The 25,373-nt window shown below is 52.9% G+C and overlaps 1 protein-coding gene across 4 annotated transcripts in view; it reads right to left on the reverse strand.

The window, feature by feature from the left end:
* Positions 1 to 5,133: 5,133 nt before the first annotated feature.
* The window catches only part of H6pd (hexose-6-phosphate dehydrogenase/glucose 1-dehydrogenase), a 29,723-nt gene continuing 9,483 nt past the window's right edge, over positions 5,134 to 25,373 (reverse strand). For 3 of the 4 annotated variants that reach the window (XM_075946285.1, XM_075946286.1, XM_075946283.1), the window contains 4 exons: positions 20,678 to 21,314; positions 19,083 to 19,200; positions 9,690 to 9,959; positions 5,134 to 8,588 (listed from right to left, as the gene is read on the reverse strand). In XM_075946285.1, coding sequence (XP_075802400.1) covers positions 7,225 to 8,588; positions 9,690 to 9,959; positions 19,083 to 19,200; positions 20,678 to 21,314 — 2,389 coding nt within the window. In that variant the 3' untranslated portion in view covers positions 5,134 to 7,224. The remainder of the gene's footprint in view (positions 8,589 to 9,689; positions 9,960 to 19,082; positions 19,201 to 20,677; positions 21,315 to 25,373) is intronic. The other variant, XR_012907506.1, reaches the window with a different exon arrangement.

Below are 25,373 nucleotides of genomic sequence, written 5' to 3' on the forward strand. Positions count from 1 at the left end.
AAAAAGGGGGATCAAGAGACTATTAGGTGATAAGAAAGGGTGGAATGTAGGCCAAAGGTCACAGGAGGCATGAGAGAGGAACATTTTTTTCTTAGTTTCAGTTCTGTCATAGTGGTTTTGCATGGTGGATATGCAAAGTCAATTGTGTTCTGGGTAGCATTTTTTTGCATTCCAAAAGAATATATTTTTTAAAAAGTTGTTTATGGCCAGGCAGTGGTGGCGCACGCCTTTAATCCCAGCACTCGGGAGGCAGAGGCAGGTGGATCTCTGAGTTCGAGGCCAGCCTGGTCCACAAGAGCAGTTCCAAGACAGTCAGGGATGTACAGAAAAGCACTGTCTCAGAAAAAAAATCATTTCTGTATATGAATGTGTGTATGTGTTGTGTGTGTCTGTGTGTGCACACCTGCATGTGTGTGTGCATATGTGTCCGTGAGCATGGAGGTGCCCCAGGGAACCACAACATCGTCTCTCTCTTCCCAGGGAACTCTAGCCTGCGTCTGGTTAGCAAGCACTAACCAGCAATATCTTTGCCCCATGTCCCCTCCCCTGTCACATGAGCCCGGCTCACACCCTCTTCACTCCATGCCCCAAAGGAAGAAACTTGAAATTTGGCATATAAACAAGTTTATTGTTAAAAAACAAAACAATGTGACATTTGATACAGAGAAAGACATAAAGGGTCTCAGCTGTTTAAAAAGGCGTTTGTTCTGATGTCTCCTGTTCTCTGGGGCAGGTGCCAGTCTCCATAAGATGGAGGCAGTTTCCCCCGGGGGTGGGGGAACCCCACATTCTTGCTCCTGGACATTCCCTCTGCCATTTCTACCTGACAAAGACTGAGACCCCCAAGTTCCTCTCTATAGGACAGAGAGTGAGGATATACCCGAGTCACAAGCCCTGGCCCGGGCCCTCAGCGTGAGCTGTGTGTGGAGTCTGTCTGCAGACTCGGGCACTGGGGGCTGGGTTGCCAGCTGGTGGCCTTTGAGGAACTGTGTCCTGAAGGCTCTCACATCATGATGCATTAATCTCTTGGTGACTTTATAATAAGAGAGCATTCTCCGAGGTGGGAGGAGGAGGTCAGTCTTCACTGGAGAAAGCAGGTTCCCCAGAGTGTGCTTTTGAAGGCCGTGTTTTGTCTCTTGCCCCTTCCCTGCCTATTTAATCCCACTTCTGGGTCACCATGCTCCTGCCCTGACGTTCTGTCTCAGTTCTGGCCCACAAACAACACCGTCAAGTGACCTTGGGCTAAAATGATCTATGAGCCAAAATAAACCCTTACTCCATTGGGGCTTATCACAGTGACTCAGAAGTCTAACTGTCCCTGGGGACTCAGGCTCCTCACTCAGGCAAGGGTGGGCAGCAGAAGCCGTGGTGATTACTGGAGTCCCCTTACCCGGCTCTCCCAAGTGGACGGTGCCGGACTCCCAGGACAGGGGAACAGCTTGGGGGTTCTCACTCCTGCCTAACCCAGCCCTTACCTTCTGCACTCACAAGGCAACAGGATCTCACCTATCCCAGGCTGGTTTGACCTTGTCATGTAGCCAAGGATAGCCTTGAGTTCTTGGTCCTCCTGCCTCCACCTTCTAAGTGTTAGGATTACAGATGTGTTCCACCATTCCCAGCTTATGTGGCACTGGGCATGGAACCCGGGGCTTTTGCACGGTGGGCAAGTGCTCTAGCAGTTGAGCTACAGTCCCATAATGCACCATAATCAGCCTGTGGAGGCCTCTGTGATGCTCAGCCAAAGACCACACATACACACACACACACGCACGCACACACGCACACACACACACACGCACACACACACGCACGCACACACACGCACACACACGCACACACACACACACACACACACGCACACGGTGTCTATGTACACCTGCACTCTCAATGGCAACTCCCAGCTGTTCATATGGACTCAATGGTGTTTAACAAATATAGATCTTTGGCACTCAGCAGAAAGGGACAAAAAGATATATAGACTTCCCTTAAAACCCCAGGCAATGAAACAACACAGGGCTTGAACAAGCTCACCCTTAGAGGTCAAAGAACGAATAGAGTGTCATTAATTTGGGGTCCTGTCCATGGTCACACACAGACATGGCCATTGCCTGGGATGCAAATAAATATACCCACAATGTTGGTTGGCTGGAGGGACAGAACATCTGAGCCATCCCCACCCCCATGGCTTGTTAGATCACAGTGAAGCATACGCAGATCACTTGCCAGGATGTCTTGTTGGTGACAGCAGTGGTGAACTGACATCTTGCTCAGCTAGGAGCTGAAGAATTCTCGGGGTTCCTCACACCCATCTCTAAGTGTGAGGAGCCTGCAGTCGGCGTGAACAGCCTGCAGAAGGCAGGATTTGGTATTCCTGGAAGACATCTGCCCCTTACATCTTCCAGGAACACATTGATTCCTGCTCCCCTTCCAAGAGGCCGCATCGTTGCAAGGAATCTTTAGATACCAGGAGGGCCAGCTCTGCTGTGTGGTGGGAAGGGCCGGAAGCAAGGCAGCTGTGTGTCTAGAGAGCCCACATGGGATGCGGCATGAGGAAAACAAAAGATACGTGTGCCACCAACTGAACGGCGGTGCAGCTAAGTTAGCCCGGTTCTGAAGGGCTCAAGGTAAGGTGCAGCCAGGGCTGAGTCCGGAACAGATGACTCTCATCTGCAGCTGTGCATCCCTGGCCGCTGCAATTAAACTGGGCCCAGACAGGGCAGTGCAGACCCACCCTGACTAACTGCCGGCTCGGGTTGGGTTCTGACTAACTCCTGAATGCAATCCTTTCCCTCATGGATATGCTGCCAAACCAAGCCTTGAACATGTCTTCAAGTGCCAAGGTCCCTGGGCAATGGCGCAACCTTGGGGACTGAGGCTCTGGTGCAGAACTGCCTGCCTCAGGAGCGTTGGGAGCTGGAGGGCGGGAGAGCAGAGAGTGGAGGGGCCTGTTTCCTCCAGTTTGGCCAGCAGACAGCCTCATGACCCATGCAATCTGTGACACCTGGGACAGCAGTTTGTTCAGGCCCTTGGTTCCTCTGGAGAGTCATTCCCAGGACAGGCAGGTGCTGACCACTTTGGCCAACTAATGTGACTTCATTCCACAACTGAGGCTCGTCCCCTGACACTGGATGTTGCCAGGTGGTTTTTTTCTACCAACGGACTGAGGCCTGCGGGAGCCCCAGATGTTTAAATTAAAAACACAGCTGGAAATCTGCTGCATGTCCACTCTGTGGTGTCTGCACATACTCTGTGGGGCTGCACACACTCTGTGGGGCTGCACACACTCTGTGGGGGCTGCACACACTCTGTGGGGGCTGCACACACTCTGTGGGGCTACACACACTCTGTGGGGCTGCACACACTCTCTGGTGTCTGCTCACACTCTGTGGGGCTGCACACACTTTGGTATCTGCTCACACTCTGTGGGGCTGCACACACTCTCTGGTGTCTGCACACACTCTGTGGGGCTGCACACACTCTCTGGTGTCTGCTCACACTCTGTGGGGGCTGCACACACTCTCTGGTGTCTGCTCACACTCTGTGGGGCTGCACACACTCTGTGGGGCTGCACACACTCTCTGGTGTCTGCTCACACTCTGTGGGGCTGCACACACTCTCTGGTGTCTGCTCACACTCTGTGGGGCTGCACACACTCTCTGGTGTCTGCTCACACTCTGTGGGGCTGCACACACTCTGTGGGGCTGCACACACTCTGTGGTGTCTGCTCACACTCTCTGGTGTCTGCACACACTCTGTGGGGCTGCACACACTCTCTGGTATCTGCTCACACTCTCTGGTGTCTGCACACACTCTGTGGGGCTGCACACACTCTCTGGTGTCTGCACACACTCTGTGGGGCTGCACACACTCTGTAGGAGACAAAAAACAAAATTCCTGAAAGTGAAATTCCAAGAAATAGCCCCAGTTAGGTTTTCTGGAAGCTTCTTCATTCCCTTCTCCACCACACACCCCTGGCCCTAGGTCAGGATGGGGGAAGAAGGGAAGTAGGCAACCAAGAACCGGGAGATCAAGCCCTTGGGGGAAAGGGCCAAGGTACTGGTCCAAGAACAGGGAGCTCTGAGTACACTGAGAATTTGGGGACCAAAGTGAGAAGAGGGTTTTATGGAGCGAGGAGAAGCCGGGAATATGGGCTGGAGAGATGGCTCAGTGGTTAAGAGCACTGTCTGCTCTTCCAGAGGACCCAGGTTCAATTCCCAACACCCACATGGCAGCTCACAACTGTCTGTAACTAGTTCCAAGGGATCTGACACCCTCATACAGACACATATGCAGGCAAAACACCAATGCATGTAAAATAAGGAAAAAATCATAAAAAGAAGCAGAAGATTAAGAGGATGGGACCATTTAAATGCAATCAATTAGCAGGAACATTTGCCCAGGACTGGAAATCAGAATCCAGCTTGCGACACCCAGAAGCCCATCTCAAGCATCAGTGTTTGGCTGGAAATGCTAACTGGCATGTCATCCCAAGGGCTCCTTCTGCCATTCATATGTCCCTATGTCCTTCCCACGAAGGGCTCATTCAGGGAGCCTGACTTTGCCATGGGATGCCCTTGTGGGTCCCCTGAAAACAAACAAACAAAAATCAGGTTCCCAGGGTGCTGGGAACGGGTTCTAGAATCTAACAGTTTCTGGTTGCCACTGGACTTATTTCAAATCATCAGTCACTGAGGTCCCACCGGCAGCAAAGTGGGTTGTCACCAGGAAAAGGTGTGACCTGCACGGAGTTTAGTATCTGCTTGTCCGCAGGAGACACTTGAGAGCCACCCAAGCAAGAGGCAGGCTTCTGCTTCTGCTGTTTCATTCCCCCCGCCCCCCCCCCATGTCCCCATCCCCTATCCCCGTGGGAAGGATGGGGATGCAGGCAGCAGCAGCCACTGGCTCTGAGCCAGCCCAGGGAGAATGCCTACAAGGTCAGAGGTCCCCACGGTGGCGGCAGGGACCTTACTTCACTGGGGGTGCCTGAAGGAAGGAAGGCTGTGTCCCACACACAAGTCACCATACTTCCCCTTTCCCCAGAGACCTCTCTTCCCAGCCTCAGATCCCCACGTCCAGACAGGCAGGAAACTGGCTGAGGCTGTCTTCTTCACACTGGAATCAACTCAACGTGAGTCGTTTGCAACAATTTCTTTTAATGGAAAATAGAAAATTCAGGATATCCCAGGTCCCAAGGCTGAGAACTCCTTCCTGAGACACTGCTTGCCGTGGACAATGGTCCACAAGGTCTAAAGAGCAGTCCTGACTCTGAGCTTCACTCCTTCCTAACCCAGGGGCAGAAGGGGAAAGGGCAGCACAGGTGCACGCCAAAGGACACCGACAACGTCTCCCGCCAGCCTTCCCAACGCGATTTTATTAGCGCTTGCTTCCGGAAAGAAAATCTTTGGTATTTCCCCACACTGGCCTCCCCTGTGCAAACTCCCCACAGATAGAGGCGAGTCATTCTTCTGGGTAAGAACAGGACATTCTAGGCTCAGGCTGGGCAGTGACTCACTGTTATTCAGAACGGTGACACAAAGCCTGTTCACCCTCTCTCCCGAGTCATGCAAGGCCTTCGAAGGGCTGAGTCCTAAAGAACAGACGAGAACGCACTGGGGCTAAGAAGCCAGAGAGGCAGACCAAAAAAACAAAGGAACGACATTTGGCACTAAACTTGCCGCCTGGGTGGAATGTGAGTGGTGGCCCGTGGGCTCCCCCACATGGCCAAAGGTGGAAGCTCACCCGCAACTACCAGTGACGCCAGCCAGAAAAGTGAGCAAGCACAAGCCAGAAAAGGACCCCAGGGCATTCAGTGTGTGAACTTTCTGCCCAGGGTAGCTCTCTCGCAATAGAGGTGTTCTGTCAGTCTGGGTCACTGGAGGCCAGAGAAAGCAGAATTTTAACAAGAGTGCCTTTCATACAGAGCCCCCAGCTCAAGCTACACTGTGCACGCATCTTTAGTGAAAGTGAGGGTCTTTTCCATGTTCTGCCTGGGAGAAAAGTACGATCAGTCAAAAGTAGAGAAACAGATTTCCTGATGCTCCTCATCAAACGAAAGCCCCTCTCTGGGAAAGTTCTGGAAGACACCGAGACTGTGTGACTAACACAGCATGGCTGTGACGCAGGGGCCACGGTAGCCCTTCTATGCCCTCCCTTGTCCACGTGACCAAACCGGAGGCTGAAACAAAACTACATGTGCCCTGAGAAGGTTGCTCTACATTGTCGGCTTTCTTTTAAAAAAAAAAAAATTTAAAAATTCGGAGGCCCCGGAGGAGGCTGGATTTAGGAGCTGCCTATCCTGTTCCAAGTGGTACCAGGTTAAGGATGAAGAGAGGTGGAGGAGACACAGGCAGAGTCAGTTGCCAGGCTTGGAGCCCAAGAGAGGTAGCGTGAGAAGGCCTAGATGCAGCCTGCCCCCTAGTGTAGGGAATTGGCCATACATGCCCCAGAAAGAAGCTGTGAGCTGTAATCCCCACCCCCAGGAGCAGACAGAGAGCCCTATCTAATAGATCAGAAACACCTGATGGCCCAGTGATGGCAGAACAGTCCTTGTGGGGGGAAAGGGAGCCCGGGTCTTTAGATTTTTGGGGGGGGGAACCTTTCTGACATGGCAGTGTCTGTAGCTGCCCCCCTTAGTGTATAGGGGGAGGTGAGGACAGCAGGGAATGCAGAGGGCAGTGGCTATCAGGCACAGAGCAGGCAGATGCTGCCTGAAAGAGGACCAGGCAGACGCTGCCTGAAGGAGGACCAGGCAGACTCTGCCTGAAGGAGGACCAGGCAGACGCTACCTGAAGGAGGACCAGGCAGACGCTGCCTGAAGGAGGACCAGGCGTCAGCTAGATGCACGGAGGGATGAAGGGATTCCAGAAGAGGCAGACTGCCGGAGGGTGCAGCCTCAGGACTGGTTCTACTCTTCTTGCCTGGCTCAGAACACTGCATTCTCCAGGAGTCTCTCCACCAACTCTGGCCCCTCTTCCTGCAGGAACCAGTGAAAGGATCGCTGTCTTATTCTGTGTTGTGGATAGTGATGAGGGTCTCTTTCCTGATGGGTTTGAAGGCATCTCCACAGCAGAGGTCCGAGTTCTGCCTTGTTTTTGTGTCTAGGCACCATAATTACACAGAACCAGGGGGGCCAGGAAGCGGGGAAGAATTCTGTCCTCCCTTCGCTGGGGCCTGATTCTGGCACCAGGCTCTGGAGAGCTGGGGCACATGGAGCGGGTGATCCTGTCATCCCAGAAAGGCCTCGTAATCCATGTACCAAACCAGCTGCCCGGAAAGAGGCAGCACTCCTGAGATGGGCCATTTCTTGGGCTCATGGCCCACACGGCTCACCAGCGTGGTGATCTCACGTTTTGTCCTCCCCATGACCAGGACAGCTACCTTCTTGGCACGATTGATGAGGGGCAGGCTGAGGCTCATGCGCTGGTGGGGCCTGAACGGGCTCTCCGTCAGCACCACCAGCTGATCGCCATCTAGGCCAGCGGGGGACTGCGGGAAAAGGGAGGCCGTGTGCCCATCGGTGCCCATGCCCAGCAGTACCAGGTCAAAGCTGCTGTTAGCCACCAGGGCTGAGATCTCCCTGGCGTAGGACTGGGCGCCCTGGTCCTCTTCAGCACAGAGCCGCTGGTGCAGGTGCACCGGCATGGGGTGTATGTTGTAGTAGGGAACCCTGACGTGCTGCAGCAGGTGAGCCTGCAGGCCCTGGAAGTTGGACTCTGGGTCTGAGAGCGGGACACAGCGCTCGTCAACCAGCCACAGGTGTGTGTGGGCCCAGGGGAAGCTGTAGTGCCCCATGGCCAGCTGCTGGAAGAGGGCGATGGGGCTTGACCCGCCTGACAATGCCAGGTGGAACTTGCCAAAGAGCCGTACGGACTGCACTGCGGTGGCTTCGATGTCACTGGCTAGCCTAGAGATCAGCTCCTCTGGCCAAGCAGTGACCAGCGGGCTCTGTCTGTACTGGGCCCTGAGGACCTGGAAGTCACTGGGCTTTGGGACTGACCCTAACTCTGGCATCAGCACCTCTAGCTGCTGCTGGGAGAAGGACAGCTGGCCACCACTGAACTCAAAATCCAACAGATGGCCATTCTCTGCTCCCCCTGGGTAGAGGCGTGGCACTTCGAGGGCCAGGCTGTCCAGTAAGGGGGTCCAGAAGACCCAGGAGGCCAGCAGATTCTCTGTGGTGATGAAGGACTCCTTTCGGCCATGGAAGATGTGAGACAAGAGGGTGGTGTAGGCATCTTGCTCCCGCACAGGTCTGTAGGCATAGTAATCAGACAGAGGACGGCCGAAAAGGCGGAGCCCAGGCTCGCCGTGTACCTCCTTCCAGCTCTGGGTAGGTAGATGGGGCTTGAACAGGTTCTGGCTGACCAAGATGGTGGGGTGGCCCAGCTCTCCATGTCCAATGTAGAAGACAATCTGCTGGGGCAGGCACCGACTCTGCTCCGACGCCCAGTGTCTCTCGCTCTGGGTGCAGTACGCCCGGTTCTTAAACAAGATCCGAACATAGCCCACTCTCTCATCCAAGGCCTTGCCAGACATCAGGATGAAAGGCACACCCTCCCAGCGCAGGTTGTCAATGTAGACGAGGACACCTGGGGTGGGGAGAGAGCAGACAGTGCTACCACAGCCTGGAGCTCGCAAAGCCGCCCACCCTGCTTCCCGGGCCCCTACCCAGCCTGTCTTGCTGTGCCTTCAGCCTTCTGCTATTTCTTCTTCCCAGGCAGGGATGGAAACAGCCAGTGGGGTTAATTCTATGGCCATAACACCAGCTCTCTGAGGTCCCTCTGAGAGACCTGGTCTAACTAGGCTTGGAGACTGCCATGGAAGGCTCTCTGGTGGGACAGAAGAGGTGAGAGGCAGGTTGGATCTTGATGGGGAAGGGCAGTTCCCTTTGCATGAGGCCCCCAGAATGCCAAACAAAGTCATGCGTGAGGGGAAGCTAGGTGGGCGGGGGAGGGTAAAAAGGAGTTTGTAGAGTGGGAGTGCATGTGTGTGTGCGTGTGTGTGTGCGTGTGCATGTGTGTGTGTGTGCGTGCGTGTGCATGCATGTGTGTGCGTGCCACAGTCACAGATGCTGGGCGCTGACATACTACACACGAATTCAAGCCTGACCGAGGCTTTGCCTTTTTGCCTCCCCTCTTGTATCCTCACTGAGGACAACACTGTGCCTGCCTCCAGGGTGTGTGAGTGCTGAGTGAGAAGAGGCACACCCACAGCCTGGAACATCAAACAGCCTATATACAGGGGCTGTCTCATGGCCATAGTATCTTCCTACCAGGAGCCAGCCGCTCTCCCCAAAAGCTTCTGGAACTTTCCAGGTGGCTCTAGCAGGTATCTGCTGGCCAATGTGGTGTCTGTCTACACGGACATTCCCTGGCTGTAGCTGGATAAAGGTTTGCCATATTATCGAAGCCATATACACAGCCCATGAAGGTGGCACCTATCTGAGCCCTCAGGAGACCTTTCTGGAACTGAATGGGGGCTGATGTGGGTGACCTGAAGCTTTAAAATGGAGAAGGCCTGGGGGTGGAAATCACCACACACTGAGTACTCTTGAAAAGATTCTTGGTTAGTCCGAGCTACCACGCTTCAAAGGGCACGGGGTGGGACAGCTGCTCCCTGCTGTCGGTGGACCCACAGCTGGTGGTGGCCTCGCGGTTGATGGCCCCACTGCTGAAGGCTCTAATGCCTACCTGCAAAGGTTGGTGTCAGGCTCTGGTAGCTGTCTGGCTTCTGCAGCTCCTGGCGCACCTGCCCACTGTAGGCCTGGTACTGGCCCAGGATGGCGCTGTTCTTCTGCAGCCCCCGCAGGGCCTGGAAGGCCTGGAGCTTGTGCTGCAGCACGGCAGCCGAGCTGCTGATGTCGTGGGGCAGCTCCATGGCCACCAGCGTGAGGATCTCCGTCAGATGGTTCTGCAACGTGTCACGGATGACGCCGTACTCCTCGTAGAAGCTGGCTCGGCCTGAGTGACAAGGGGGCTGTCAGCAGGGCCCTCATGGTGGTGAGACACTACAGTCCCCCGTCACTCGTCCTCACACCTCATTCCTTCATCTGAAGAACCTACGACAAGGTGTGCCGCTGCAACCTCAACTTGAGACAGCAAAGGGGACAGCTGGGGAAACGTCCCTCCTTCAAGAACCACTCTCAGAAAAGGGATCATCCCACTGGGCTGTTCTAGTCTCAGGGCTAGGCAGAAAACATCTGTGTATCTTGGCTGGTCTCCTTGCCGCCCTCCCTCCCTGGGCACTGACCAACAGCGGAGGGGGGTAACCTGGCCAGGACGGCAGAGAACAGACCAGGATGGCTGTGACATCCTCCTCCGAGTGTGCACTGCTTAGTTAACTGGTTGGGTATCTGACCACTAGACAGAAACAAAAACACCACCCATGATCCACTGCTAGAGTCCACTAAGCCAGGGCACGTGGGAAAGTGAAGAAGTGGGAGAGAAGAACGAGGAAATAAAACTGTTCGCTATGATAGAGGATCGTGGAAGGCTCCCCTGAGACCCTCAAGTGTACAGCTCTGAGGCAGAAGAGACGGGGCCTGCTGGGGCTGGACCACGAGAAACAAGGAGATGGCAAAGACGAGGTTGGAGCGGAGTTAGGTCCTGTGGGATGAGGGAAGCCCCTGGACGACCCCAGTGGAGCAGGCCTGAGTCACATGAGAGCGGGATCCTGGCCTGCTGTGTGGCAAGGCTGCGGAGGCCGGAAGATGGAAGGGAGGGCCAGGCTTCCGCTAGAGCAGTGGCCCAGGAGCTAGAGTCTTTTCCGTCTGGAACTGACTGACCAACAGAAGAGGACAGCATGAGTGACAGGAGGCAAGGAGGGGGCAAAGACCCTCAGACTGGGCCTCAGCAACAGGGGGGCCGGCGGTAACACTCGCAGCGATGGGAGGATGCTAACTGATTCCTGTGTACTCTCAGCCCCTAGGGGCTTGGGCCTCCAATACTGCAGGCCTGCCTCCTCCAGCCCACCTGATGCTAGCCGTTCAGGTCTGCACCTGAGGCCCACGGTGGGGACAGAGTTGTCGTGTGCCTGCTACTTCAGCTATTGCCTCCTTCACACGAGAGACCGTGGAAGGGATGAATGCACACATCCTGGACCAAGTTATCACAAGAAGACAGCATTGTTTTGATTGAGAAGGAACTTATTTGGAGAGGATCTAGGGGCTGAAAAGATGGGTCAGTAGTTAAGGGGATCAGAGTTCAATTCCTGATACCCACAGCAGTCGGCTCATACCTGCCTGTAACGCCAGCTTCAGGGGTTGCACCTGGCAGCACCTTCTTCTGGCCTCTGAGGGTAGCAGCACAATCATGTGCGTACACAGACGTGAGTGCAAACACACGCACACACACACAAAAGTCAAGTCATAATAAATAAATAAACAGGCTAGGAACTGGCCCACACGGGCAGGATCGCAATAAGCAATCATCACTGACATAGGGGTTAATTACAGATCAGAAGGGGCCGGGAGAGTCGGAGTAGAAGAGACACGTGATGCTGCAAAGGGGGCAGGATGAGAGCTGAAAGGAAGGCTGGGTGGAGCCTGGCAGCAGAATCTTACCCAGCACATATGGGGCCCTGGGCTCCAACCTCAGCACCACAAAGAAGAAACAAACAAAAGTTGTTGTACCACGTGTGGCTCCGCACTAAAATCTAGCAGTGCATTGTTTAAGGACACGGACATCTATGACAGGAGTAGGGAGAACTGAGGGCTGGCTGAGGTGGGAAAGATGACTCAGCCACATGCGTGTCAGGTACACATGAGTATCTCTGTTCAGATTCCCGGCACTCATGTAAGAAGCTGGGCATGGCAGTTCACACCTGCATCTCCAGCCCTGAGGAGGTGGAGGCAGGGGAGCCCTAGTAGCAGCTGGTTGGTCATAAAGAGACCCTAACTCAAATTAAGTCCTGTGGGGAATTGGGGAATGACTGAGGAAGACACTTGGCTCCCTGCAAGGACACATATGTACACACACGCGTACTTACAAAGATGCACAAACATACAAACAGATGTAAGCACACTCAACATTGGGACCAACAGAGAACAGGAATAGGACAGAGTCCAAGGAGACGGACCCAAGGGCTGTTACCGCGCTTTCAACTGGGGGGAGGCTGTAAGAGTGACCCGTGGAGACAGGGTCCTGCAGACAGCCTGGAAACCCGAGTTCATTCCACAGGTCCCAGAAGATGGAAAGTTATCATCTGACCTTCACATGTGTGCCACAGCATGCACACACCCATACGCGCACATAAATAAGTAATAAGTGTACTAAAGGGTTTCTGAAGTATAGAACTAGTAGGAAGGAGTTTGGATGTGGAGCAGTGGTAGGATGTTTATTTATCATGCTCCAGGCTCCAGGCTCATTCCCAGGAGGGCAAAATAAAAAATTTAAATTAAAACCCGTTTGCATTGCTTATTACAGAGTTATATTTACCTTGCATGTATTTTCTGAGCACTATTTTACCTGGAATCTAGTTAATATTTAATGCAAACAGATAGAGGGGAGGCAATCCCAGGCTAGACTTCTGGAGCTGAGCATGCTTGTCCTGAGCAGGCTCCCTGAGTCAACAGAACCTGCCCTGCTGGAGAGACACGGTGACCATTGGGAACTGAAAAGGGCAGCTGGGGGGCTAAAGCGGTGGTCAGAGGCTAAGAGCACTTGCTACTCTTCCAGAAGATCTGAGTTCAGTTCCCACACCCTCAACCACCTAAACTCCAGCACCAGGGGATCTGATGCCCTTTTCTGGGCTCCACAAACATTGTACTCTCCCCCCCCCCCACACACACACACAGTTAAAAGTAAAAATAGAGACTGGCAGTGGTGGCCCAACCTTTAATCCCAGCACTCGGGAGGCAAACTTCTGTGAGTTTGAGGCCAGTCTGGTGTACATAGTGAGCTCCAGGACAGCCAGGGTTACATATTGAGACCCTCTCTTGAAAAGAAAAAACAACCCAAAAAATAAAAGTAGAAGCCTTTAAAGAGATGCGTGTCTTTTAAAAATGGTAGTTTCAGGGAGCTGGAGATGGCAGAATTCGTAGCTCTTACAGAGGACCAGGGTTCAGTTCCCACGACCCACATGGCGGCTCACAACTTGTTCCAGTTCCAGGGGTCTGTCCCGTCTTCTGACTCCCACAGGCACCAGGCACTCATGCAGTGCACAGACGTATATTTGAGCAAGATGCTTATATGCATTGAATAGAAACGAATAATTTTTTTAAAGGTACTTGGCATTTTTCGAGAACTGTCCATTTAAAATCGCTGATTCTGGAGAGCGCTGGCACGGCTTCTGGTGGCCGTCCCTGAAGGGTCACCGGAGGTACAGGTGAGGCAACAACAGACTCCGCCAAGCCTGAGATTCGAACCCTGCTAATTATAGCCTCAGGAAGAAGCTGGCTGCTGGCTCAGCCTGGCACCCTCGATGGCAAGCCCAGCTTCAGAGATGCTCAAACATGAAAACCCGTACCTGATAAAATCAATGAATTAGAGCAGATTGAAGCAGAGAGAGGGTGGTTACGGCTTTAAGAACGATGCATTTTTGATGGAGAGAGAGCACCGGCGTCCTTAAAAGCCCGCTTTCTGCTTACTATTCATTAATTTCCTAAACCCCTGAGTGGCCCCTTTCCTATTTTTATCCACCCACTGCTGGATTCTGGGAGATTGTTTGCCTGGGGTTCACTACCTGCCGAGTGGAAGAGAGCTGTCTTTATTTCTTAATTGCAGACTCGGGGGTGTGCCTGTGTTAGCACAACCCATAGACTTGTGGTCTTGTGTCTCTGCTCCCAGCGTGGTCAGCTATGAAGGAGCAGGGCTATGGCCTGAGCCACACGTGAACAAGAAAGAGACCGTGTTCGGGGCTCAGCAGCTGAGCAGCAGGTGAAAAGCCAGACACTGGCGCTCCCATGGTGCTCAGTGTGCTGACTTGTCCAGGAACTGCCGGTTGTTGGGGACTGATGTTTCTTTCCCCTAAAGGGGGTGTGTACTGGCTTCATGCACCCTTTCCTAGGTTAAAGGTCGCCAGCTAACATCCACATTGTTGAGAAGAGAAAGGGCAAGCAGTATGGCCAACTCAAAGAAAGACCCCGTGAACTCAGCTCCTAACTGTGAGTCCAGAGTGGATCATGACTTTGCCCTCTGTCATCCTGCTCAGTCTAAGGGAAGGAAGATGGCTCCAAACTGCTCACCATCCCGAGAGCCCCACTGTGGAGATATATACCAGAGGAGAAATAGTTAAGATCATAAGTGTTCTAGAAGTCGAGGCGAGCTGCGCAATATTGCAAAGTACTAAAACATACTGAGTCACAAAGTTTAAGTTGTGAATTTTACAGAGTGTGAATCTGATTTCAGAAAAAAAAATTCAGAAAGTACTGTTTAAAATAGCAAAAACTGGAAACAACCAAAATGCCTAGTTATAGAATTTAAACTACATATTCTGTGATATAAATAGAACTGAACAAAATATAGAGCTGTTAAAAATATATTACTCAGATTATCAATATATGGAAAGGTAGATGGGGCTCACTAAGAAAGGACAAAGGGCATTCTAGACCAATCGCAGTTTGTCACACATCAAGCCAACCTTGGTGGGAACAGGCATTTTAAGATCGCTCCTCTCCTGGTAAACTTGGAGAGCATCTCTATTTGTTAATTACGCCCATGGATATCATCTAATTTAATACAGAAAATCACCCAGAGAACACTACCAGGCTTCTCCGCACTATAAAAGGTGAGCTAGGGGTCAAGCCTCCAGAAATGATCTAATACCCACTCCCATTGCTTTGGTGCTTTGGGAGAGCTGGGTTTCCCAGCTAAAATAGATACTTTAACGAAACAAAGGAAAAACTACTAAAAGCCAGCAGCAGTCCCTATCAATGTCTTCTGGGACCGCTAAAAATAAAGACGTGAGAGCGGAGCAGCGGAGAGACTGTCTGACTGCAGGCTGCTTCTCCCTTCTCCCCATCGCCCTCCCTCTGCACAGGAGGATGCAGCCACCCCAGCTCAGCTTGCAGACAGCACAGCAGCTGGGTCACACGGGTGAAGGAAAGCAGGACAGCTGGTGTTACCTGGGAGGACCCTTGGTGAGAGGCACAGGGCAGTCACTCTAACTCACGATCCTTTCCCTAGAGCCTGGATAGAGACCCTGCCCAGGAGAGACAGCCTCAGGGAGTGCCCTGTGCAGAGGGATGCTGGGTTGGTATGGAGTGCCCAAAAATACAAGGTAGTGAGGAAGGCCAATTCCTGAGGCCTGGGCACTGAGAGGATGAGGAACACAATGACTAGAGGCTTGGGTTCTGATGATCCAGAGGCTGCTTCAAACCCAGAGCACACACTACTGAACCTCTGCTGTTAAAGACAGAATTCCTCACCAAGGTCACACCCACAGCCCTGCTGCGTTAGCAGGAGACCCTCCTGAAGGCCCCAGGGCGTCTGTGACTGGGGGAAGGGGTCAGGGCCTCCTGCGGGTTGAACCCAGGTCAGACACTGCAGGGTTACTAATGGCTCCTTCCTTTCTCCTCCAGTGTGCCCCCAGCCTGTGCTGCAGCCTCTGCAGCAAGCTCCACTGAGCCAAAGGCTGCGGCAGAAGCCGTGGAGGGGAGGGAGCTGGGGAGCTGCTGCCGACCAGGTGGGTGGGGTGGGAGAGAAAGAGCCAAATGACCTTGCAGTTCAAAAGTTCCTTCCTGGCCACCGCAAAGCAGGGGAGGGGTGAGGGGAGAACAGGCCTGGGTAGTGGCTCCTCCCCTCCCAGAAGGCAGGGTACCCCTAGGTAGGAATAATGCAGGAGGCAGTGGACAGGGAATGGCTTGTGACCTTGGTCTTTTTGCTTAAAATTCAAACTGTAGGACTCAGCCCTGGAAACACTGAGCCCACACTGAGGCCAACAGGAACCGTCACTCATCGAAGCCCACCATGGCCAACAGATGTTGGCACCTGGGTGGATCTGCAGTTCCTGTCCAGAAGGTGGGGGAGGGAACTGTACTCGAGTCACAGAGCTTCTGTAGGCACCTCCTGAGGGTGCCCATAAGACTGCCCTCCCAGCACTCACATGTGCTCATCCTATGGCCAAAGTGGCCCAGGGCAGAGGCCCTCCTGCTGGGCTAGAGGTTTGGTGGCAGAATTTCCTGTTTTTCTCTGGGCCTGTACCCAGCAGGGCAGCAGCCCCGCCAGCCAGCTACAACAACTGACACCAGAAGAAGGAAGTGGTAGCTTGTGTCTATATCCCAGCACGTGGGAGCCTGAGGCAGGAGGATTTCTGTGAGTTCAAGGCCAATCTGAACTATATTGTAAGATGGAGGCCAGCCTAGGCAATACTGAGAGACACTGTCTCGAACCAAACAATGGGTAAAGGAAGCAAGCCCAGCGAGCAGGCCAGTCCCACACAGCAGCCTCTTCTGTTACTAGGTGTAGGGCCTTGGAACAAGGGGGAGCCTGACTGCCTGGCCTCCCACTAAGAGGGAGAGTTTCGTGCTGGAGGCTTAGGAACAATGGACTCTACCTGCTACAGCAGCCTTGTGGCCAGAGCCCTGACCAGTCCCTAGGCACAACCACCCCGGTAGCAGCTGCTGCTTAGACCACACTGTCACTGCTGCAGGCTCGATTCAGCAAGTCCACCTGCCCAGGCACCCACCTGGCTTCTGTCTGTTCTCTGGCTTCTACGTCCTAACTGTCAAAGGCACCTTTGCTGTAGCTTGTCTGGCCCCTGTCTCCACAGAGACCCTAGCGTCCATAGAGGATGTGTAGGATATGGAGGAGGAAATGGGCAGAAGGTTGAGGTGAGAGGACCACAGCCAACTCCACACATGGAACTCTTCCCTGCCCCATGGTGAGCACAGGGAAGAACGCCAGGCAGAGGGAGCGAGACCCAGCCTCCTAGCCTAGGCAGAAACAGACCAAGTCCAGAGAGCAGAAGCAGGGGTAGATGCTGCTGCTGGTCTGCTTGGGAGTGGTCGCTGCACCTCCCACTGGATCCCCACTCTCGGGACCAGATCTGCAGCTCAGCTCTGCAGATAAAGCAAGAACGAGGTGCAGCATACACTCCTGCTTGGACATCAGACACTTGAAAGGGCTCCAGTGACTTCCTGAGACCCAGGTGAAGTCACCGTAAGGGGCTGGTACCTGTTCTCTGCCATGGATCCTGGAGGAGGGGGAGCCAGGACCTCCTGATGGAGAGATGCTTGTTGAAGCCTGGCTGGGAAGCCCTGTCTAGCCTCCTGCCCCTCACTCCTCCACCATCCAGCACAGTCTGCCTGCAACCTCCATACGGGAGTTTCTCACCCCCACCCCAGCCTCCCAGGGGCTGGGTCTCACCTCTCTGACCCTACCACCCACCGGGCCCAGAGCTCCCAGCACTAACTACACACTTCAAGAAAGGAGAAAAGCCAGAGTTCCCGAGGGGAAGAGAAAGATGAAGCAGAATGGACAGACGGAGGAGGGAAGAGGACAGGCCTCTACCCATCTTTGGTCGAGGAGCTTGGAGACCTCTCCTCTAGCCAAGTCATACATTGGGGTATGAGGGGTGGGCCCTGGGAGTTCCTACAGCTGCAGGAGGTGGGCATACATCTGTGTGGGGTGGTGGCACTGTGCAGTGTGTCAAGGTGAGAGCTAGGGCCACAGTGCTGGCCTAGAGGCAGACTCCTTCACTCCAGCCAAGGACTGGACAGGGAACCATCCACTTCCTTTAGAGAAGGAAGTAATTGGCCAGGGATTGTCCCATCTCATACGGCTACTGGGGACATAGCAACAGTTAGCTGTTTAAATTATTATTATATGATTGTTATTATATGATGATGTAAGAACCCATGTTGTAAATGCAGTGATCAAAATTTTTAATAACAGGGGCTGGAGAGATTTTAACCCCGGGCTTAGTGGTTAAAAACACTTATTGCTCTTGCCGAGGATCTGCACTGAGTTCCCAGAACCCACGTGGTGATGCACAACTGTCTGGGTCTCCAGTCCCAGGGGACCCAGCGTCGTCTTCTGACCTCCCTGGGCAAAATGCTAATACACATAACATAATGACTTAAATATAAAAATACTTTTAATTATAACAGGACCAGAAAGTTGGCTTGGTGAGCAATGTGCTGGCCACCAAGCCTGATGATCTGAGTTCAACATCGAGGAGACACACAGAGGAAGAACTGACTCCAAAGACTGCCCTCTAACCTCCACAAGATCACAAGACCCTTATGTGTATGCAGTGCACGTGCGCGCGCGCACACACGCACTTCTAAAAATTTTGTACTAACATTGGAGAATGTCAAAGCTCAAAGCCACCTTATCTGTCATCACCTGCAAAACCTACTCTTGCCAGAGATGTAAAAGTGACACACGGAGGTCACCTCGCTAGAGGCAGAGACAAGTGTAACACTATCTCCTGACCCCGGACTGACACCATTCACACGGCACTTTGTAAGATGGGTGCCCTCCTGGCACCCACAAGCATGTGAGAGACACAGCGGGGCCAGCACCGGAGAAGAGAGGCCCTGCAGAGAGCAATGGAAGTCTGCGGCTTCCGGAAGGAGTGGCCAGTACAGTACAGTACAGCTGCAATGACCCACATTACAGGAGCGCAAAGCCCACATTAGCTGACTGCGGCAGCGCGGTGCATCCCCAGAGTCCAGCACCAGGAAAGCAGAGGCTGACGGACCGGAAGTTCAAGGTCATCCCTGGCTATGTAGCAATTTGGAGGCCAGCCTGGGCGACAAGACTCTGTCTCAGAAAAATACACACACACATACAGACAGACAGACAGACTTACATAGACTCACACAAGCCTGGAGTAACCTCCAGCACTGACTTCTTGTCGGCAGTTTCAAGGGTCTGCACCAGGTGCATGTCACTGCACCAAATGCCTCCTATGGCATCACTGACAATTTGGGCTTTGCCACCAGGTCCCTGCAGGTCAGCTCCTGCAGCACACAGCAGGAGGCCTGGAGGGAGGTTACATACCAACAGAAATCCTCCCTCCAAGCAGAGCTGGCCACGGTGCACAGGCGTGGCTGGCACTCCAGACTGCAGAGCCTGGCATGCCACCGAACACCAGGCAGGCAAGGCTGAGGAGCCGTGGGCACCAGAGCTCTCACGCACCTTCCGCATCCACCATCTCCTTCAGGACAATCTCCACCCGCTCCACATGGTGCCTGTCCCAGAGGCCGTCCAGGGCCTTGCGGTTCTGATCTCGGAAGGGCAGGATCTGAGCCACGGCCTGTCAGGGAGGAAGACTGGTCATCCCAGGTTCTTGGGTGAAAGAGGCCTGGCTCTCGAGCCCAGGGAGAAAGTCGTCTGTGGGCACCAGCTCCTAGACCTCAGGACGCACAGCTCCACGGAAATGCTCAAAACTAAATGACCTAAACAGTTCCCAGCCAAGAAAGAGCATGCTTAAACTGACTGTCTTCCAGTGGTGGGTGCTGGCCTCACATGCATGAGACCCTAGGTTCAATCTGCAGTACAAAGAGGGTGGAAAAGGAAAAAATGAACCCTCTCTTTTAAGACTATCAATTTTTAATAAAATCATTTAATGACAAAATTGTAACATGAAAAACTTTAAACTGTATACATTTAATACTATTCCTTTCCATTTCCAGGCCAATGAAACCTTATCAAGCCTGGCTCTGGTCTGGGGACTGCAATCTGAGACTGTCTCCACGACAGAAGCAAAGGGTTGGATGGAAAATGAAGCACCTGCCTGGGTAGTTAGCTCTCTACCCAGTGTGTGGCCCAGCTCAGCAGTCTGGGTACCAAAGAGTACAGGCGCACTGCGGTCTACACTGGCGATGCTGGCGCTTGATGAGCGGAGTGGACCGATGCTGCCCTCTATCTCCAGGGGATCCTCCAAGTTCCTGTCTACGCTTCACTGAAGTGCTTGAACTCAGGGTCCACTTCCCTGTCTCAGGTCTAAGTTGTTATCAGCTTTGTGCCTCAAGACAGAATTCAAGACGACAAAGATTTTTATTTTAAAAAGGCAGATGGGTGAGTGTAGTGATATTTCATTTGTATTTTAATAAGTGAAGTTTGCCTGAAGTTCAGAGAGTAAAACAGCCATACTAGTCAGCCTTACTGTAGTCCAGGCAGTGGTGACACACACTTTAAATCCCAGTAGCCACACTAGTTTGCCAAAGAAACCGGGCGGTAATGGTGCACACCTTTAATCCCAGCACTAAAGAGGATTATAAAACGGGAGGAGACAGCTCTCAGACACAGTCTCATTCTGAGATTCCTGGAGACAGAATCACCATTTTGGACTGAGGTAGAGGTAAGAGCCAGTGGCTGGCTGTTTTGCTTTTCTGACCTTCAAATTGAACTCCAGTTTCCGTCTCTGGGTTTTTATTAATCGTGCTACAGGTGAGGGACTTAAGCTAACTCTAATTCCCACAGCATTCCCAATGAAAGCCAGTTCCAGACATCAGAGTCCCTGGACCACTTCTGCAGAGAAGGCAGGCCAATACAGAGGAATGAGAATGCACTCTCTCTCTGGGAAGCCAAGACAAGGAGACAGAAAGTGGTCTTGCCTGCTATTCACTGGCTCCCCTGCTTCCACATCTCCCGTCTCCCTTCGGGAAGACCATGGGTGCTGAGGGATCCCAACACCCTAACCCAATTCTACATTCGATAGTAAGTCCTTGATGTCAGCCCCATGGTACCCCACATAGTACAGCCATGCCAGGCTCCAAGCTGCAGCTCACCTGCTTGCCCAGGTAATGGTCTACTCGATACATCTCCTCTTCCTGGAAAAAGCTCCCAAGCTCTGAAGCCAGCTGCTGGGCTGAGAGGTGGTCATGGCCAAAGGGTTTTTCAAGAACAACCCGTAGCCAGGCGCCTGGGTGCGGTCGGCAGCTGCTGTTGATGTTGCGGGCAATGTCTGCATAGGCAAAGGGAGGCACCGAGAAGTAGAAGATCCTGCCAGCTTCCCAGAGCCCGTCCTGCTGGACCTGGGTCTCAATGTCCTTGTTCAGGGTCTGATAGTCCTCAGCTGTCTTCAGCTGGCGGTACTGGCTCAGCTGCAGAAACTGACCCTTGAGTTCATCACAGTGACTGGGTGCCAAGTCCTTGGGGCAGGAGAGGGATTCCAAGGCCTTGTCCATGAGCTTCTGGCCCTGCTCGGGGGCTGTCAAGGCGGCCCCATGGAAGCTGAAACTATGGCCCTTCCCAGCCTCATCCAGGTACAGCTGGAACAGGCCCTGCCACAGGTACTTCTTAGCAAGGTCCCCAGTTGCTCCCAGCAGGATTATGGAAACATGCCCCTTGAATTCCTGGGCTTGCAGGCAGCCCAGAAGGGCCAAGCACATTGCTGCTACGAGCATCTTCCAAATTTTTGGGTACCTGGGAAGAACAGACAAGGAACGAGGAAGCATCAGACATGGCTCAGGAGGTTAGAATGTGGAAATAACACAGCTAGGGCATCAAACATTTCCTGCCTGGCAAGAAACAACCACATGTTACTCGGAGAAACATTATAGTCACTCAGCATTCCCCTCCCTCCCGAGCAGCCTGGCTTCTGTGCCAGGAAGTCGGTGTTTAGGAGCTTGCTCTGCAAGCAGGAAATATGCCCGGGAAAGTCCTAGGCCATGTGATGGAACCAGGACATTCTGCTGCTAGGAGCACCAGAGAGGCCCCCAGTGCTGAGAGAGGAGTGGACCCCTTCACAGCCACAACCAGCCTCTGCCATGAGCACAGGCTAGCTGGACAGCAGGGGAATCCTAACCCAGGAAGAACAGCAGGCGAGAGGGCACGACCACCTTCTCGCACCCACCACTCAGCTCTTTCCCATGTCTACTGGACTCCACGCACAAAATCCCAACTACTCGAGGGGGGGGAGCAAGACGGTTCAGTGTGAAAACACACCCGTCCCGCCCCCCCAACCCGGCAATCCAAGTCCATTCCCTGGGACCCGCATGGTGGAAGGAGAGAATCAGCTCCTGTAAGCTGTCTTCTGATCTCCTCCATGTATATGCGCGTGCGCACACACACATACACGCACGCACACACACACACACACACACACACAGGGAAAGCACAGACTCTGGGGGTGGGGTGGGGTGTGTGTGGCTCAGTTATAAACTGTTCAGTATAACAAGGACACTGGGTCCCATCCTCAACACAGGAGGCAGAGGCAGGCGGATCTCTGTGAGTTCGAGGCCAGCCTGGTTTATAGAGCAAGTTCCAGGACAGTCAGGACTACACCGAGAAACCATGTCTGAAAAACAAACAAAACCAACCCAATAATAAAATCGAAAACCACAACAAACAAGTGAACCAAAGAATGGGCAGCAGAGCCTGAGTGTGCCCCCAGCTCCGCTCCCTAAGAACCCGGTGGCTTAACCGGCGACACCCAGTTTCCGCTGACACGGGGACGAGCATGCTGCCTCCATCACAGGTTTGTAGCAAGAATAAAATAAACCCCACATTTCCGCGATGCTTAGGGGAGCACCTGCTGCCTTTCAGCCACTTTTACAGGAGAGCTGATGCATAAACGTAATTTGCAGTGGCATTCATTTGACTTTAACAAACAAAGCTTGCCAAAGTTACATGTTACTTAGTAGGTTTTTTAATTTTCAGGGGTGTTACATGTGCTACTTGGTTTTTCATTTATTCTTTGTGTCTTTCACATCATGCCTTCCAATCCCACCCATCTCCCTCTTACCCCTCCATAACAAAACAAAATAAAATTAAAAAGAAGGGGAAAAAGGGAGATCAAAGTCAAACAGCCACACTGGTCAGCCTCACAGACCAGGCAGTGGTGACACACACCTTTAATCCCAGCAGCCACACTAGTTTGCCATAGAAACCGGGCGGTAATGTTGCATCCCTTTAATCACAGCCCTAGAGAGGAATATAAAATGGGAGGAGACAGCTCTCACACACAGTCACAGTCTCATTCTGAGATTCCTGGAGGCAGGGTTGCCATTTTTGGACTGAGGTAGAGATAAGAGCCAATGACCGGCTGTTTTGCTTTTCTGACCCTCAGGCTGAACTCTAATATCTGTCTCTGGGTTTTGATTAGAAGTGCTAACATGTGTGTCAATCACAAACCCAAACGCTCTCAGTCCGACTTATTGGACCCAGACCAGGCCCTGAGGACCCATACAGGACAGTTTAACTACAGTCCCCTTTGCACGTGGAAAGGCTGAGGTGCTGTGGGATGAAGCTTCCATGGTGACAGAGTGGCAAGCTGGGTCCTTGCAATTGCTTACCTGGCCTTCCACAGGCAAACATGCCTTCCTGGCCAGCTTTTCCAGCCTGGCTTGTGTCAACTGGCATATCTAAGAGGCAAGAGGCCTGGATCAAGTCACAAGAGCACCTGGGTATTTACTGGGTTGGTTTTCTGTTCTGGCCCAGCGCTGTGTTTATATCATCATAGTCCTCAGGGTCTCTACTGAAGCTGGGCTTTGGGAAAGGGCGGAAGGAGTCAAAGAGGACCCACAGCTATGGGAAGTAAAGGTGGAAACAGGGCGTAGTACAGAGGTGTAAAGGTGAAGGCAATGACAGAAACTGGCTGAACACCATTCATAAACCAGACAGCATGAACAGAATAAACACGGCCACACAGATGGGAGACTGGAGTTTACAGAGATCATCGGACATATAAAAGCTCCCACAGAGTTGACCAGCCTACCAGCACTGTGCAGTGAATATTAAATTTACCTCTGTTTATTTGATTGTTGTTGCTATTATATGATACAGGGTCTTACTTTGTAGCCCAGGCTGGCCTCACACTCATGGCAATCTCCCTGCCTCAGTCTCTGAAGTGCTGGGATTACAGCCATGCACCTGCTTTTATCTGGTCCTAGTCTTCCTTCCTCATCTCTCTGGGGACCCACCGCCATGATGGCTCTAGTGACACCCAAGTAAGACAAAGGTTCAATAACAGTGTCTGTGCTAGCATCCACTTTCCTCCGCTCAAAGGGCCTGAGCAGCTCCAGCCTTCCTCTCCTGCTCACCCTAGACCTCTGCTAGTTCTCAAACACCAGACGGACTACAGGGCATTCCATTTTTCTCTGCTTCCCAATTCCTGTCCTTGGCACCTGAGCCTTTCTTTCTCCACTGGCAACAGCTCTGCCCCGGGGGAAGGAAAAGCTGCAAGGTCAGTGCAGGAGAAATCTGAAGCCCAGAGAACAGCCTGGAGAAGGAGGAGGCGCCAGCTGGCAAGCGGCTCGCCAAACTCCTGATCCGGTCCTGGGAGCCAGGGCTCGGGATGTGCTGGTACAGAGAGAAGCTGGGGAGTCTTGCAGGGGCTGGCAGGTGGGGGAGCCCAAGGCCGCCTCTCTGAGGACAATGGGAATGGATGGCACCTGAACCACACTGCCTTCTGACCCTCAACGACACCGGTTTCCTCTGACGGGTGTGTTCTGGACCTAATGCCCAGGTAAACCAGTCTTCTCTCTGGCATTCCAGAACTCCTGAAGCAAGCAACACTGAGAATTACGACAGCATGTTTGCAGAGTGGTTACTAAACACCTGCACAACTACTCTTCCTGAAAGCAGCTTTATGTGTTACTTGGTTTTTTAACTTTCAGAGGTGTTATACGTGTTACTTGGTTTTTTAACTTTCTTTTTAGCTATTCTTTGTGTCTTTCACATCATGCCTCCCAATCCCACCCATCTCCCACCCAACCCTCCAGAATAAAACAAAATAAAATTTAAGAGAAAAAAGGAAAGGAAGGTGAGAAAGGGAAAATCTTGACCTGGAAGCTGCGGTGTGTCACGGCAGTCAAGCAGTAAATCCTTTATCCACACATTTTTACACACAGGCGTTCATCGCAAAGGATCATTGGTCTGATTCAAGGCCCCTGGTTTGTGCTATACCATCAATGCTGGGCCCTCTCTGGAACTCTTCCTGGATATCCTGTTGCTACCACCGACCCCACCCCCACTCCTCACTCCTGTCCATCAGATCACAGATAGGGTGGATGTTGGGGTGGGCCAACACAGAACCCTGGCTCTGGGCCTGGGTAGTTGCAGGGTTGGTCAGCCCACCAGCTCTCCCCTGTCTTCACCACCAGGGTGAGCTCTCCTGCATTGCCCTGGCCAGTTCACCCCTCGCTGAGGGGATAAGTAAGGGGCGGGGCCATTTCTCTGGCTTTCGCATCTTCAGGGTCAGTTCTTCCACACCTAACCTTCAGGGACAGCTCTACTGTTGCCCAGGTGAGATGTGGGGGCCACTCTCCCAAGTGCTACCGCTGGTGAAGGGCAGGGACAGCTCCCCGACTCTTAGGACCTCGGGGCATGCTCTTCCAACTGCCTCAGGCTTTGATGGGGGTGCTGCTGCCACAAGACAGATGAGTACTGGGGACAGCTCCCCCATGCTCACAACTAGGGGCTGGCTCACCCACATGTCCACCAACATGGTCAGCTCTACTGTGCTGCCCAGGCGAGGTGCAG

This window comes from Microtus pennsylvanicus, chromosome 13 (assembly GCF_037038515.1).
Source record: "Microtus pennsylvanicus isolate mMicPen1 chromosome 13, mMicPen1.hap1, whole genome shotgun sequence".
Classification (NCBI taxonomy): domain Eukaryota; kingdom Metazoa; phylum Chordata; class Mammalia; order Rodentia; family Cricetidae; genus Microtus; species Microtus pennsylvanicus.